The sequence below is a fragment of the Triticum urartu genome, chromosome 3A (genome assembly GCF_056163025.1).
Source record: "Triticum urartu cultivar PI428250 chromosome 3A, HENAU_Tu73, whole genome shotgun sequence".
Classification (NCBI taxonomy): domain Eukaryota; kingdom Viridiplantae; phylum Streptophyta; class Magnoliopsida; order Poales; family Poaceae; genus Triticum; species Triticum urartu.
This window is the reverse complement of record NC_141875.1, coordinates 671,198,574-671,216,054: the sequence shown is the minus strand read 5'-3', so window position 1 is coordinate 671,216,054 and position 17,481 is coordinate 671,198,574. Positions and strand designations below refer to the sequence as shown.

Here is a 17,481-nt window from a genome sequence, read left to right as displayed (position 1 = left end):
TGGTTCACCACTGCAAAATCGGTTTCTGTTAGAGATGTAACAGTAGAAGAAAGCTAAATGCGGTTTCTTGAGCGTCAAAATAAAGTGCTCCGTTGCACCCGTGCTCAGAAGTCAATTTTCGGCCCGAACGTGGCTAAGTACTTCCTCTTTAATTGTCTGTACCCGCCTCCCTGTGGGGCTTCGCGGACGATGATGCCCTCTGTGTATACCTGGCCATGGGCAGCCCGGCCCGGTTAGCCCGACCCGACCCGGCCCGAAAAAGCCTGACTCGGCCCGGCCCGACCTTGTCCATGGGCTGGGCTCGGGCCTAGGTTTTGAGCCCGAAGCCCGGGCCCGGTCGGGCCCGGGCCTGTTGATTTTGCCATTTAAGGAAGAGGCCCGGCCCGTGGCCCAAGGCCCGACGGGCTTTTGGTGTGATGGGCCGGGCTCGGGCCCGATTTTTAGGCCCGACGGCCGAGCCGGGCCGGGCTCGCGCATGAGGTCCCTTTGATGAGGTAGTTCGCTCGCGTAAGCTGAGGTGTTGCTGTGTTTGAGCCGGGCATGCATGTGGGCGCGGCTCGGTGTATGTTGAGGTTTTTGTCTTTTTTAAAGAAGGTTGTGTTTTTCTATAAGTTTGTTATTTTACGCCGTACGGCAGACGCCGCACACATTGACTTGACCTAGCTGACAGCCAGCGGGACCTTGCGGCGAACGTTCTTGAGTGCGACAACAGGCAGCCGCATCGCCACGGTGCGTTGGGTAAGAAAGGGGATCGAGGCAGGTCGGTTGATGGAGTGAGTGAAGAAGAGTCGATGCCAATGGCCTCCCTACTCACTAGTTTTTTTTTTGAGAAATCTCGCCTTCTTTACTGCTCAATAATTAAAGGTACAATGTTTTGGTCATGAGGAGACCCCAACCAAGCATGACGACCTACGCCTAAATTACAACCAAACTTGGCGAGATTATGAGCTTTGAAATTAAAAACTCTACGTTCATGAGTGAAAGTACATGAAATCATATCATTTTTCCTAGCAATTATTTCCTGGATGATGGCACCATGATATCCTCCCGACCCTTGCTTAATGTCCTTCACCACTTCCTCACAATCTGAAGCAACGTGCATCATCTGAATTCCCAGGTCCTCTGTGAGTGCAAGAGCTTCTCTACACGCAAATGCTTCGAGAAGAGTCGGGTCAATAATACCTGCATACACAACAAGAGAAGAGCCCAGGTAAAGCCCGGTGCTATCCCTGCATGCTGCTGCTGCCACTCCACAATGGCCATGCCGAGCTACAGCTCCGTCGACATTGATCTTTGCTTTGTCCCCCATCGGAGGCAGCCACCTCTGGACTTCTGCCACCCTAGGACCCGAGCTCGCACCAGGAACCCTGCTTGTTGCTGGTTTATGCAGTCCTCGCAAATCCATCAAATATGATAGATAGAACGATGCAGAGCTGGCCAGACGGGCTGACTCGGCCCGGCCCGGCACAGCCCGCAGAGGCACGTTTAGTACACGGAGCTAAAAACAATCAACAGGTTGCTACAGAGTGGTTTCAAGAAAAGATAAAAATCTCCCTTCCATTTATCTCTAATTTTTTTTACCTATCTGTTCATGAATACAAATACTTTCATATCTGCTTGCTATGTTCTTTCTTATTCAAGACAAGATGATTTTAGATCAAAATAGATGGCTAGCAACGCAAACCAATGAGCAATGGGATTATTTAATGGTTGCTGCATAGTGGTAACAGGAAAAATGATAATGTACTAGTGGCTGATGCAAGCCTTGTTGCGCCGTTTTTCAGAGAGGGGTGGTTTTTTTGCTTTTTCTTCTTCTTTTTTTTTTACTTGTATTGACACTTTGACAGTGAAGAATGAACTATAGTTTCAGTACCATAAAACGTGTGAAAGATAAGAGAATGGTGTGCTTCAAATCAGGTTAGCATGAGTTTGACAGAGGCCACCAATCTACATATTTTTAGTTATTATACTTAAACGGTGTCGATATTCTTCGATCTTGGTTTTTTCAAATGAAATCGGGGGGGGGGGGGGGGGGGGGGGGGGGGAACGGTGTCAATGGCTTTGGATCATCGATGAGCTTACAAAATGCACAATCAAAAAGAGGAAATACTAATACGTGATGACACAAAGGGGAAAGAACGAAAGAAGCCTTTAAAGAGAACAGATAACAGATAATAGTGCAGCATATAACAATTGGATTCACTATTTATGAACTGACTTGTATCATTTTTTTCCTTTATGAAGACTCCAAGGTGCAGTCAAGAATTTCTTACTCTCAGTAAACACCATCTAACATATAGAATTCGTAGAAAACAATGACTGAGAGTAATTGGCTAATTGCGGTGCAGTTCCAACTTCCAGGGAGTAAAAATACAAAAAATATATTTAAAACCATCTTTTTGTTGGATACTTTTGTGGCTACTTTTTATTTCCATTTTTTCATATAATTTTTGGCTCATCACAGATTGCGGCCGATTGCTTGTCATGTTATTGCTGAAATCCTTTGGAGACACCAGCTCTGAATCAACGAGTTCATAACGAAATACAATTTGTAATACTATTGATTCCAGTGATGCAATGTAAGATCCTCCACCAACATGTTTGTCTTCCAGTAATACGACAGAGTTAGGTACACATTGATAACTGAAACCAATTCTGCAATGGTGTAAAATAAGACACTTAACCAGATGCTCAGCTGATCAAACATACTACTCGTACAAAAGAAGACTGACACTTTCCCAAAAGATTTTTACAGCAGTAGAACTACACAATTTCTGCAGATGGCATAAGTTGCAACCAGCATAACCACACAAGGCTGCAACACAAGTACAGTACTGGAACAGCTGCTCAACAAACAAAAGAAGACACCTCCCCAAATGCCACGAGCAGCAAGCAGTGGAACCACAGAAGACACCAACAACACAAACAGACCAGGCGATGCAGGTAATGAACACAGTAGGAACAGCTACGAGGAAATGCAGCACTGTGCTCTTCGTTGATGGCGATAAAATGAACACAGTTAGAACTGCTGCAGTGGAAGTGCAGCACTGTGCTCTTCGTTGATGGCGAACTTGTCACAGGCCGTCCAAAAGCATCCTTATATCCTTGTTCTTCACGTTGCATTCCTGTTTCAGAGAAAACAGAGCAAGGATCCAGATGGGCGTAATTAAGCACCAGGATACATTCGGTTGCCACTTTAAGCATCACAATATCCCCTGGACTAACAAGACAAGTGGCTACCTCAACGACAGTTAAATGTTAAGTGACGTTCAGAAATCTAAGACGATAAATTTGGTAAAGCGATATAATTTTTCACTTTTTATTTCCAAGAGCTACAGCAATAGAGGTTAAATGCTTTTAATATCCCAGCCTGACATATTTCCATTTTATTGTTTCTATTCCAACAAACCAAAACTCTGATTATAGGAGGAATGCCACACAAACATAAAGTAGCCAATGTTATCTTGGACCAGCAATGTCATATAAAAGGAAATTCCACTGTATATCTGAATCAATCATAAACAAGATGAAGAGTACGTGTGTCAAATCTACCACTTGTATTCGAGTAAAAGAATATATGGTCCACTAGGCAGCATTGCAAAAAAAAAATTATCAAGCTCATACATAGCTTGAGGTTCAAAACTGAGAAATAGGGTGTAAATACTTACACCATGATTATATTTAAGAAATAGGAAGCTAGCATATCAGGCTTGATGGGCTTATGACTATTTATGGGCAAGAAAACAGTGGTCAACATGATAACAGATTACCAAGGCTAGGAATCTTTCAGCTTTTAATCCTCTTATACATGATGTTTCATACTTTGGTAGGTCCAATTTGCAACTTTGCACGGATAGTTCAGAAAACTGTAAGTATACAACAGAATGAGAGATCCATGAGAAAAACAACAAACAAGTCACCTTTTAGCACCACTACAAATTGCTATTATGAAATTATAAAGGGAAGACCAAGTTGGAAGCATGATGTTTGATGCCAACACAAGGTTTAACAAAAGCAAGTGTTCCATGGAGTAGTTTGTCGTAGTCTGATACTTTAGTATATGTCCAGTAAACAATAACAATACTTTAATATAGAGCCCACAGAAGTGTTACTAGTTTCATTAAAACCAACTAAGGATGGCAATATATTGGTGATAGTTGGATTTGGATATATATAGTAATCCAAGTGGTAGTAGTAATAGGGAAGTAAATGCAACTGAGCTTGTACCCAAGAGAATTCTTTTCCTTCCCCGCAAAAAAAGAGAGAGAGAAAATTCTTTTCCTTAGGGATCCACTATGGTATAATATTTAAAGGAAATATTCAGTAATCTTTTAGCGACTTAAAAAGGAAATAAAATATGCATCCATCCATAAGGTCTACTTCTCTCATTTATCTTACCTATCCACAATATCCTTCACAACCAGCCCATTACGCACTGACGTCCACACGCAACGGTTCCCTACTATGACCAATTAATCACAAGTAGACACCTTGTAATGCTCCTCAGTACACAGGTGATTCCAGATCATCTTACATCAAGCTTTCACTAGTGTCGCCTCTAGTATTGTTAGATGGGCCAAGAAATTAATAAGGAAGTGATTTTAAACCATCTAAAAACAGGCATTCTCAATGCTGTGTGGCTAGTATTGTTAAAAAAGGCCTAAGGAATCAATCACATATGTATTAGCACCCCACAACTATAGTAAATACCAAACAGTGAGATGCACGATGCGAATTGCAAAATTGAGTAAACTCTACAAGGACAGTATATAGATCACGAAAAGGGCAAAAGGCAAACCTTGCAGGACTATCCATGAGTGCAGGGAAATTGGGAAGCCAGCTCATCATAAGAGGATAGATATCACCCAATTGTTGCTCCTCTGCTGTCATCTCGTACACTTTACGCAGCGTCCTGCGTTTGACATCCAAGTAGAGTGCGCATCGACCCAGCTCCAAGAATAAAAACTCATTATAGTCCCCCACATGGTTTATCAGGATATCGTCAGTAGGCTCATCGTCAAGCAAATTATCAGATATTTCACACAAGCAAATGGTGTCCACCAGCAACCAGTTGTCCCCATTGTGGAGCCAGATGCTAAGTTGAAGGTCCTTGATATGGATGAGATACACACCAGAAGCATCATCAGCCCGTGACAACATGGTGGTGCCTATTGGACTAAAACCCACCCCTTGTGGGAGCTGAATTGTCGATAAGCTTGAGGACACCAAATCCAGGACAACAATTTCATTGTCGGTCGGCAGATAGAATTTGTTGTGAACGAGCACGCCTTTGGGGCTTTTGCGTGGATACAGGAGGAGGTCCGAGGCCAAGGTAAGATGCTTGCGCCAGGCATCATCACCATTTTGCAGCATATACACATGCACCTTAGAATCTTCATGATACCTGGTACACTCCACCGTGACAAAAAAGTAGGACAATCCATCCCCTTCTTCTCTGAAGAAGGGTTGTCTAATAAGCCTGCAAATTCCATCCTGGACTTTGAGGTGTAATGCTGGGATGATGGCCGCGCCTTTCTCAGAGCCAGAGCATAGCGGGGTGTGCACTTGAAATATAATTTCGGATCGGCCGTGGGCGTAATTCTGCCCCTGCGAGCTGGTGATGACGCGGCCGTTCCAGCAGCCCACCACGTCGGTCCGCCCGTCCGAGTGGGTGCCGGGGCTGAAGCTTGCGGAGCGGCGCGCGCCGTCGTGGGTGTCAAGGCTGAAGCTTGCGCGGCGGACGACGGCGGCGAGATCCGGGGGCAGAGGCAGCACCGGGAGGAAGCGCGCCCCGCCCGGACGCTCCCTGTTCGCGAGGTAGAAGCCGAGGAGCCTGGGCGGGTGGAGCTCGCGGAAACGGCGGAGGAGCGCGCGGTCGGAGGCGTGGCTGAGCCAGCGCGTGCAGACGCCGGCGGCGCGGACGAGGCTGGTGGGGAAGCCGACACGGACGATGATCTCTCGGAGGAGGTTGTCCTCGTCGAGCACCTTGGACACGCACGCCGGCGGCGGCTGCGCCTCGCCCTCCATTACTCCGCCGCTCCTTACATTCTGCGTGGAGGTTTCCATGGATTTGGATAGAATGGGGATACAGGCTGGTCGATGGAGAGTGAAGACTGAAGAGCCGACGTTTTTTAGGGGGGTCGATCGAAAATATCTGCTATGTTCTCTATTCTTCAGTATTTTATATATTTTTTAGGGTTTTTATCAGTTATGCCACCGGTTATGTTGCACTACTCAGTTTTGCCATTAGAAATTTCAACGGCTCAAAAATGCCATCGCTTCATTAGACACATGCTCAAAAATGCCACTAAACACCATTATTATGATGTCAAACCTCTTTTGCCATGTTATAATGACATAAACACCTATGAACCAACATGCCAGCTCTCCCTCTATCTCACTACAATAAAGTGGGGCCCACTTGAACCCAACAGCGTTCTCATTTTCCTAAAAAATTATTCGCTTGGTTACTCCTGACAAGTGGGGCCACAGATATCATTGTGAGATAGAGAGAACTGACATGTGGGTTTAGGTTTATTTTTGTCATAGAACATGGTCAACGGGTTTGACGTAAAAATAACAGTGTTTAATGGTATTTTTGAGCAAACATCTAACAGAACGGTGGCATTTTTTAGATATCTAATGACATTTTTGAGCAAGCATCTTATGGATTGATGGCATTTTTGAGCAGTTTTAACTTCTAATGGCAAAACTGAGTAGTGGGACACAACTAGTGGCATAAATGATAAAAACCCTTTTTTTAATAAGAAAATTTTCAATCTATTCATCTTTAATCATAACAGTACAACGAACACCAGAAATAATAAAAATTACATCCAGATCCATAGACCACCTAGCGACGACTACAAGCACTGAAGCGAGCGGAAGGCGCGTCACCGCCATTGCCCCTCCCTCGCTGGAGCCGGGCAATACTTGTTGTAGTAGACGGTCGGGAAGTCATCATGCTAAGACTCCACAGGACTAGCGCAGCGAAACAGCAACCGCCTTCGATGAAGAATAGCGTAAATCAAAAGGATCCAACCTGAGAACACATGAACATAAACGAACTACAACCAGATCCAAACAAATCCACCAAGAACGAATCTGCCGGAGACACATCTCCACACGCCCACCGACAATACTAGACACACCATCGGGATATACACGAGCAGGAGTAGAGTTTTACTAGCGTGGTGAACGTAAAGGTCGGATGGGATCTCTGATGGACGTCGCCGCAATCTACGTGCCAAGTCAACTCTTCATCTTTGGCGCCATCACATTGGTCACCGACTTACCGACCACATCGGGCAGGTCGATTCTCGCAAAAAAAATATAGGTCAGGTCGAGAAATATGCTTTGGACCAGATCATCAGCTAGCAACTTGGCGTATGTCGTGGATTCCTGAAGGAAATATGCCCTAGAGGCAATAATAAAGTTATTATTTATTTCCTTATTTCATGATAAATGTTTATTATTCATGCTAGAATTTTATTAACCGGAAACATAATACATGTGTGAATACATAGACAAACAGAGTGTCACTAGTATGCCTCTACTTGACTAGCTCGTTGATCAAAGATGGTTATGTTTCCTAACCATAGGCATGAGTTTTCATTTGATTAACGGGATCACATCATTAGGTGAATGATCTGATTGACATGACCCATTCCATTAGCTTAGCACCCGATCGTTTAGTATGTTGCTATTGCTTTCTTCATGACTTATACATGTTCCTATGACTATGAGATTATGCAACTCCCATTTGCCGGAGGAACACTTTGTGTGCTACCAAACGTCACAATGTAACTGGGTGATTATAAAGGTGCTCTACAGGTGTCTCCAAAGGTACATGTTGGGTTGGCGTATTTCGAGATTAGGATTTGTCACTCCGATTGTCGGAGAGGTATCTCTGGGCCCTCTCGGTAATGCACATCACTTAAGCCTTGCAAGCATTGCAACTAATGAGTTAGTTGCGGGATGATGTATTACAGAACGAGTAAAGAGACTTGCCGGTAACGAGATTGAACTAGGTATTGGATACCGACAATCGAATCTCGGGCAAGTAACATACCGATGACAAAGGGAACAACGTATGTTGTTATGCGGTCTGACCGATAAAGATCTTCGTAGAATATGTAGGAGCCAATATGGGCATCCAGGTCCCGCTATTGGTTATTGACCGGAGACGTGTCTCGGTCATGTCTACATTGTTCTCGAACCCGTAGGGTCCGCACGCTTAAGGTTACGATGACAGTTAGATTATGAGTTTATGCATTTTGATGTACCGAAGGTTGTTCGGAGTCCCGGATGTGATCACGGACATGACGAGGAGTCTCGAAATGGTCGAGACGTAAAGATTGATATATTGGAAGCCTATGTTTGGATATCGGAAGTGTTCCGAGTGAAATCGGGATTTTACCGGAGTACCGGGAGGTTACCGGAACCCCCCGGGAGCCATATGGGCCTTAATGGGCTTTAGTGGAAAGGAGAAAGGGGCAGCCCAAGGTGTCTGCGCACCTCCCCCCTCCCCTAGTCCTATTAGGACTAGGAGAAGGTGGCCGGCCCCCCTCTCCCTCTTTCCCCCTCGGGGAATCCTAGTCCAACTAGGATTGGGGGGGGGAGTCCTACTCCCGGAAGGAGTAGGACTCCTCCTGCGCCCTCCTCCTGGCCGGCGCCCCCCTCCCCCTTGGCTCCTTTATATACTGAGGCAGAGGCACCCCAGAAACACACAAGTTGATCCACGTGATCTATTCCTTAGCCGTGTGCGGTGCCCCCAGCCACCATAGTCCTCGATAATACTATAGCGGAGTTTAGGCGAAGCCCTGCTGCTGTAGTACATCAAGATCATCACCACGCCGTCGTGATGACGGAACTCTTCCCCGACACTTTGCTGGATCGAAGTCCGGGGATCGTCATCGAGCTGAACGTGTGCTCGAACTCGGAGGTGCCGTAGTTTTGGTGCTTGATCGGTTGGATCGTGAAGACGTACGACTACTTCCTCTACGTTGCGTCAACGCTTCCGCAGTCGGTCTACGTGGGTACGTAGACAACACTCTCCCCTCTCGTTGCTGTGCATCACATGATCTTGCGTGTGCGTAGGAAATTTGTTGAAATTACTACGAAACCCAACAGTGGCATCCGAGCCTAGGTTATTTATGTTGATGTTATATGCACGAGTAGAACACAAGTGAGTTGTGGGCGATATAAGTCATACTGCCTACCAGCATGTCATACTTTGGTTCGGCGGTATTGTTGGACGAGACGACCCGGACCAACCTTACGCGTACGCTTACGCGAGACCGGTTCCCCCGACGTGCTTTGCACACAGGTGGCTTGCGGGCGACTGTCTCTCCAACTTTAGTTGAACCAAGTATGGCTACGCCCGGTCCTTGCGAAGGTTAAAACGGAGTCTATTTGACAAACTATCGTTGTGATTTTGATGCGTAGGTGAGATTGGTTCTTACTTAAGCCCGTAGCAGCCACGTAAAACTTGCAACAACAAAGTAGAGGAAGTCTAACTTGTTTTTGCAGGGCATGTTGTGATGTGATATGGTCAAGGCATGATGCTGAATTTTATTGTATGAGATGATCATGTTTTGTAACCGAGTTATTGGCAACTGGCAGGAGCCATATGGTTGTCGCTTTATTGTATGCAATGAAATCGCGATGTAATGCTTTACTTTATTACTAAGCAGTAGTGATAGTCGTGGAAGCATAAGATTGGCGAGACGACAGCGATGCTACGATGGAGATCAAGGTGTCGCGCCGGTGACGATGGTGATCATAACGGTGCTTCGGAGATGGAGATCACAAGCACAAGATGATGATGGCCATATCATATCACTTATATTGATTGCATGTGATGTTTATCCTTTTATGCATCTTATCTTGCTTTGATTGACGGTAGCATTATAAGATGATCTCTCACTAAATTATCAAGATGTGTTCTCCCTGAGTATGCACCGTTGCCAAAGTTCGTCGTGCCCAGACACCACGTGATGATCGGGTGTGATAGGCTCTACGTTCAAATACAACGGGTGCAAAACAGTTGCACACGCGGAATACTCAGGTTATACTTGACGAGCCAAGCATATACAGATATGGCCTCGGAACACGGAGACCGAAAGGTCGAGCGTGAATCATATAGTAGATATGATCAACATAGTGATGTTCACCAATGAAACTGCTCCATCTCACGTGATGATCGGACATGGTTTAGTTGATTTGGATCACGTGATCACTTAGAGGATTAGAGGGATGTCTATCTAAGTGGGAGTTCTTAAGTAATATGATTAATTGAACTTAAATTTATCATGAACTTAGTCCTGGTAGTATTTTGCAAATTATGTTGTAGATCAATAGCTCGCGTTGTTGCTTCCCTGTGTTTATTTTGATATGTTCCTAGAGAAAATTGTGTTGAAAGATGTTAGTAGCAATGGTGCGGATTGGATCCGTGATCTGAGGTTTATCCTCATTGCTGCACAGAAGAATTATGTCCTTGATGCACCGCTAGGTGACAGACCTATTGCAGGAGCAGATGCAGACATTATGAACGTTTGGCTAGCTCAATATGATGACTACTTGATAGTTTAGTGCACCATGCTTAATGGCTTAGAATCGGGACTTCAAAGACGTTTTGAACGTCATGGAGCATATGAGATGTTCCAGGAGTTGAAGTTAATATTTCAAGCAAATACCCGAGTTGAGAGATATGAAGTCTCCAACAAGTTCTATAGCTAAAATATGGAGGAGAATCGCTCAACTAGTGAGCATGTGCCCAGATTGTCTGAGTACAACAATCGCTTGAATCAAGTGGGAGTTAATCTTCCAGATAAAATAGTGATTGACAGAATTCTCTAGTCACCATCACCAAGTTAGTAGAACTTCGTGATGAACTATGATATGCAAGGGATAACGGAAACGATTCCCAAGCTCTTCGTAAAGCGGAAATTGACGAAGGTAGAAATCGAGAAAAACATCAAGTGTTGATGGTAGACAAGACCACTAGTTTCAAGAAAAGGGAAGAGGGAAGAAGGGGAACTTCAAGAAGAACAGCAAGCAAGTTGCTGCTCAAGTGAAGAAGCCCAAGTCTGATCCTAAGCCTGAGACTAAGTGCTTCTACTGCAAAGGGACTGGTCACTGGAAGCGGAACTACCCCAAGTGATTGGCAGATAAGAAGGATGGCAAAGTGAACATAAGTATATTTGATATACATGTTATTGATGTGTACTTTACTAGTGTTTATAGCAACCCCTCAGTATTTGATACTAGTTCAGTTGCTAAGATTAGTAACTCGAAACGGGAGTTGCAGAATAAAGACTAGTTGAGGGTGAAGTGACGATGTGTGTTGGAAGTGGTTCCAAGATTGATATGATCATCATCGCACACTCCCTATACTTTCGGGATTAGTGTTGAACCTGAATAAGTGTTATTTGGTGTTTGTGTTGAGCATGAATATGATTTGATCATGTTTATTGTAATATGGTTATTCATTTAAGTAAGAGAATAAATTGTTGTTCTGTTTACATGAATAAAACCTTATATGGTTACACACCCAATGAAAATAGTTCGTTGGATCTCGATCGTAGTGATACACATAATCATAATATTGAAACCAAAAGATGCAAAGTTAATAGTGATAGTGCAACTTATTTGTAGCACTGCCGTTTAGGTCATATTGGTGTAAAGCGCATGAAGAAACTCCATGCTGATGGGATTTTGGAATCACTTGATTATGAATCACTTGATGCTTGCAAACCATGCCTCATGGGCAAGATGACTAAGACTCCGTTCTCCGGAGCGAGCAACTGACTTATTGGAAATAATACATACTGATGTATGCGGTCCGATGAGTGTTAAGGCTCACGGCAAGTATCGTTATTTTCTGAACTTCACAGATGATTTGAGCAGATATGGGTATATCTACTTGATGAAACATAAGTCTGAAACATTTGAAAAGTTCAAAGAATTTCAGAGTGAAGTGGAAAATCATCGTGACAAGAAAATAAAGTTTCTACGATCTGATCGCGGAGACAAATATTTGAGTTATGAGTTTGGTCTTCAATTAAAACAATGTGGAATAGTTTCACAAACTCATGCCACATGGAACACCACAGCATAATGGTGTGTCCGAACGTCATAACCGTACTTTATTGGATATAGTGCAATCTATGATGTCTCTTACCGATCTACCACTATCGTTTTGGGGTTATGCATTAGAGACAGCTGCATTCACGTTAAAAGGGCACCATCTAAATCTGTTGAGACGACACCGTATGAACTGTGGTTTGGCAAGAAACCAAAGTTGCCGTTTCTTAAAGTTTGGGGTTGTGATACTTATATGAAAAAGTTTCATCCTAATAAGCTCAAACCCAAATCGGAGAAATATGTCTTCATAGGATACCCAAAGGAGACTTTTGGGTACACCTTCTGTCACAAATCCGAAGGCAAGACTTTTGTTGCTAAATTCGGAGTTTTGCTAGAGAAGGAGTTTCTCTCGAAAGAAGTGAGTGGGAGGAAAGTAGAAAACTTGATAAAGGTAATTCTATCATCTCCCTTATTGGAAAGTAGTTCATCACAGAAATCTGTTCTTGTGACTACTACATCAATTAGTGAGGAAGCTAATCATGATGATCATGTAACTTCAGATCAAGTTACTACCGAATCTTGTAGGTGAACCAGAGTGAGATCCGCACCAGAGTGGTACGGTAATCCTGTTCTGAAAGTCATGTTACTAGACCATGACGAACTTGCGAACTATGAGGAAGCGATGATGAGCCCAGATTCCACAAAATGGCTTGAGGCCATGAAATCTGAGATGGGATCCATGTATGAGAACAAAGCGTAGACTTTGGTTGACTTGCCCGATGATCGGCAAGCCATAGAAAATAAATGGATCTTCAAGAGGAAGACGGACGCTGATAGTAGTGTTACTATCTACAAAGCTAGAATTGTCGCAAAAAGGTTTTCGACAAGTTCAAGGTGTTGACTACGATGAGAGTTTCTCACTCATATATATGCTTAAATCTGTCTGAATCATGTTCGCAATTGCCGCATTTTATGAAATATGGCAAATGGATAACAAAACTGCAATCCTTAATGGATTTCTTAAAGAAGAGTTGTATATGATGCAACCAGAAGTTTTTGTCAATCCTAAAGGTGTTAACAAAATATGCAAACTCCAGCGATCCATCTATGGACTGGTGTAAGCATCTCGGAGTTGGAATATACGCTTTGATAAGTTGATCAAAGCATATAGTTTTATACAGACTTGCGGTGAAGTCTGTATTTACAAGAAAGTGAGTGGGAGCACTACAGCATTTCTGATAAGTATATGTGTATGACATATTGTTGATCGGAAATAATGTAGAATTATTCTGCAAAGCATAAAGGAGTGTTTGAAAGGATTTTTTCAAAGAAAACCTCGGTGAAGCTGCTTACATATTGAGCATCAAGATCTATAGAGATAGATCAAGACGCTTGATAAGTTTTTTTTAATGAGTACATACCTTGACAAGATTTTGAAGTAGTTCAAAATGGAACAGTCAAAGAAAGAATTCTTTCCTGTGTTACAAGGTGTGAAATTGAGTAAGACTCAAAGCCCGACCACGGTAGAAAATAGAATGAGAATGAAAGTCATTCCCTATGCCTTGGCCATAGGTTCTATAAAGTATGCCATGCTGTGTACCAGATCTATTGTATACCCTACCACTGAGTTTGGCAAGGGAGTACAATAGTGATCTAGGAGTAGATCACCGGACAACGGTCAAAATTATCCTTAGTGGAATAAGGATATGTTTCTCGATTATGGAAGTGACAAAAGGTTCGTCGTAAAGGGTTACGTCGATGCAAGTTTTGACACTAATCTAGATGAATCTAAGTCTCAATCTAGATACATATTGAAAGTGGGAGCAATTAGCTAGAGTAGCTCCGTGCAGAGTATTTTTGACATAAATATTTGCAAAATACTTACGGATCTGAATATAACAGACCCGTTGACTAAAATTATCTCACAAGCAAAACATGATCACACCTTAGTACTCTTTGGGTGTTAATCACATAGCGATGTGAACTAGATTACTGACTCTAGTAAACCCTTTGGGTGTTGGTCACATATCAATGTGGACTATGGGTGTTAATCACATGGTGATGTGAACTATTGCTGTTAAATCACATGGCGATGTGACCTAGATTATTGACTCTAGTGCAAGTGGGACACTGAAGGAAATATGCCCTAGAGGCAATAATAAAGTTATTATTTATTTCCTTATTTCATGATAAATGTTTATTATTCATGCTAGAATTCTATTAACCGGAAACATAATACATGTGTGAATACATAGACAAACAGAGTGTCACTAGTATGCCTCTACTTGACTAGCTCGTTGATCAAAGATGGTTATGTTTCCTAACCATAGGCATGAGTTGTCATTTGATTAACGGGATCACATCATTAGGTGAATGATCTGATTGACATGACCCATTCCATTAGCTTAGCACCCGATCGTTTAGTATGTTGCTATTGCTTTCTTCATGACTTATACATGTTCCTATGACTATGAGATTATGCAACTCCCGTTTGCCGGAGGAACACTTTGTGTGCTACCAAACGTCACAACGTAACTGGGTGATTATAAAGGAGCTCTACAGGTGTCTCCAAAGGTACATGTTGGGTTGGCGTATTTCAAGATTAGGATTTGTCACTCCGATTGTCGGAGAGGTATCTCTGGGCCCTCTCGGTAATGCACATCACTTAAGCCTTGCAAGCATTGCAACTAATGAGTTAGTTGCGGGATGATGTATTATAGAACGAGTAAAGAGACTTGCCGGTAACGAGATTGAACTAGGTATTGGATACCGACGATCGAATCTCGGGCAAGTAACATACCGATGACAAAGGGAACAACGTATGTTGTTATGCGGTCTGACCGATAAAGATCTTCGTAGAATATGTAGGAGCCAATATGGGCATCCAGGTCCCGCTATTGGTTATTGACCGGAGACGTGTCTCTGTCATGTCTACATTGTTCTCGAACCCGTAGGGTCCGCACACTTAAGGTTACGATGACAGTTATATTATGAGTTTATGCATTTTGATGTACCGAAGGTTGTTCGGAGTCCCGGATGTGATCACAGACATGACGAGGAGTCTCGAAATGGTCGAGACGTAAAGATTGATATATTGGAAGCCTATGTTTGGATATCGGAAGTGTTCCGAGTGAAATCGGGATTTTACCGGAGTACCGGGAGGTTACCGGAACCCCCCGGGAGCCATATGGGCCTTAATGGGCTTTAGTGGAAAGGAGAAAGGGGCAGCCCAAGGTGGCTGCGCACCTCCCCCCTCCCCTAGTCCTATTAGGACTAGGAGAAGGTGGCCGGCCCCCCTCTCCCTCTTTCCCCCTCGGGGAATCCTAGTCCAACTAGGATTGGGGGGGGAGTCCTACTCCCGGAAGGAGTAGGACTCCTCCTGCGCCCTCCTCCTGGCCGGCGCCCCCCTCCCCCTTGGCTCCTTTATATACTGAGGCAGAGGCACCCCAGAAACACACAAGTTGATCCATGTGATCTATTCCTTAGCCGTGTGCGGTGCCCCCAGCCACCATAGTCCTCGATAATACTGTAGCGGAGTTTAGGCGAAGCCCTGCTGCTGTAGTACATCAAGATCATCACCACGCCGTCGTGATGACGGAACTCTTCCCCGACACTTTGCTGGATCGAAGTCCGGGGATCGTCATCGAGCTGAACGTGTGCTCGAACTCGGAGGTGCCGTAGTTTCGGTGCTTGATCGGTTGGATCGTGAAGACGTACGACTACTTCCTCTACGTTGCGTCAACGCTTCCGCAGTCGGTCTGCGTGGGTACCTAGACAACACTCTCCCCTCTCGTTGCTGTGCATCACATGATCTTGCGTGTGCGTAGGAAATTTTTTGAAATTACTACGAAACCCAACAATTCCCATAACGAGCAGGTTCTCCAAGGCCTGGCAGTATGTCGAAATGTTAGACCCACCCACCACTCCTCATGAGTCTAGAGCACCAACCGGTCTAGTAGACCATCTGAAAGATCGTGGATGTTGCCTAGAGGGGGGTGAATATGTGTTCTAAAATAATTACGGTTTAGGCTTGAACAAATGCGGAATAAACCTAGCGATTAATTTCACAAGCACAAAACCTACAACAACTAGGCTCACCTATGTGCACCAACAACTTATACTAAGCAAGATAAACAACTAAGTGATAGAAAGATATATGACAAGAAACAATATGGCTATCACAAAGTAAAGTGCATAAGTAAAGGGCTTGGGTAAGAGATAACCGAGGCACGTGGAGACGACGATGTATCCCGAAGTTCACACCCTTGCGGATGCTAATCTCCGTTTGGAGCGGTGTGGAGGCACAATGCTCCCCAAGAAGCCACTAGGGCCACCGTAATCTCCTCACGCCCTTGCACAATGCAAGATGCCATGATTCCACTAAGGGACCCTTGAGGGCGGTCACCGAACCCGTACAAATGGCAACCCTTGGGGCGGTCACCGAACCCGTACACTTTGGCAACCCTTGGGGGCGGTCATCGGTACCCGTCAAATTGCTCGGGGCGATCTCCACAACGTAATTGGAGACCCCGACGCTTGACTGGAGCTTTACACCACAATGATTGAGCTCCGAACACCACCAACCGTCTAGGGCGCCAAGGCACCCAAGAGGAACAAGCTCTAGGGTGCCCAAACACCCAAGAGTAATAAGCTTCTCAAACTTCACTTCCACGTATCACCGTGGAGAACTCAAACCGATGCACCAAATGCAATGGTAAGGGCACACGTAGTGCCCAAGTCCTTCTCTCTCAAATCCCACCAAAGCAACTAATGCTAGGGAGGAAAATGAGAGGAAGAACAAGAAGGAGAACACCAAGAACTCCAAGTTCTAGATCCAAGGGGTTCCCCTCACACAGAGGAGAAAGTGATTGGTGGAAATGTGGATCTAGATCTCCTCTCTCTTTTCCCTCAAAAACTAGCAAGAAACCATGGAGGGATTGAGAGTTAGCAAGCTCGAAGAAGGTCAACAATGGGGGAAGAACACGAGCTTAAAGGATAAGGTTCATTGGGGAAGAAGACCCCCTTTATAGGAGGGAAAAATCCAACCGTTATGTGCTCAGCCCACACACGAGCGGTACTACTGCTCCACGAGCGGTACTACCGCTCAGGCGAAAGAAACAGGGAAAAGGAGCAACAAAACATGAACCTTGGGGCGGTAGTACCGCATTTAAGCGGTACTACCGCTCACCCCAGCGGTACTACCGCTGGAGGAGCAGAACACAGGACTAAAAGAGGCAGGGCAGAGTAGTGTACAACGGCAGTAATGCAGTAGCGGTACTATCGCCCGACTGGAGCGGTACTACCGCTTAGGTGGAACTACCGTGCCTTACTGTTGTGCAACTACTGCTAAACCCGACACGAAAAGAGAAGGACCCAAAATCGAGATGGTAGAAG

The 17,481-nt window shown here is 44.4% G+C and overlaps 1 protein-coding gene across 1 annotated transcript; it reads right to left on the bottom strand.

Annotated features, from left to right (window-relative positions):
- Positions 1–2,715: 2,715 nt before the first annotated feature.
- Positions 2,716–6,125, bottom strand: LOC125545906 (uncharacterized). The gene is made up of 2 exons (XM_048709963.2): positions 4,799–6,125; positions 2,716–3,125 (listed from the first exon to the last, which is right to left on the bottom strand). The coding sequence occupies exons 1-2, from the start codon at positions 6,064–6,066 to the stop codon at positions 3,113–3,115; spliced, it is 1,281 nt and encodes a 426-aa protein (XP_048565920.2). The 5' UTR covers positions 6,067–6,125; the 3' UTR covers positions 2,716–3,112.
- Positions 6,126–17,481: the final 11,356 nt, after the last annotated feature.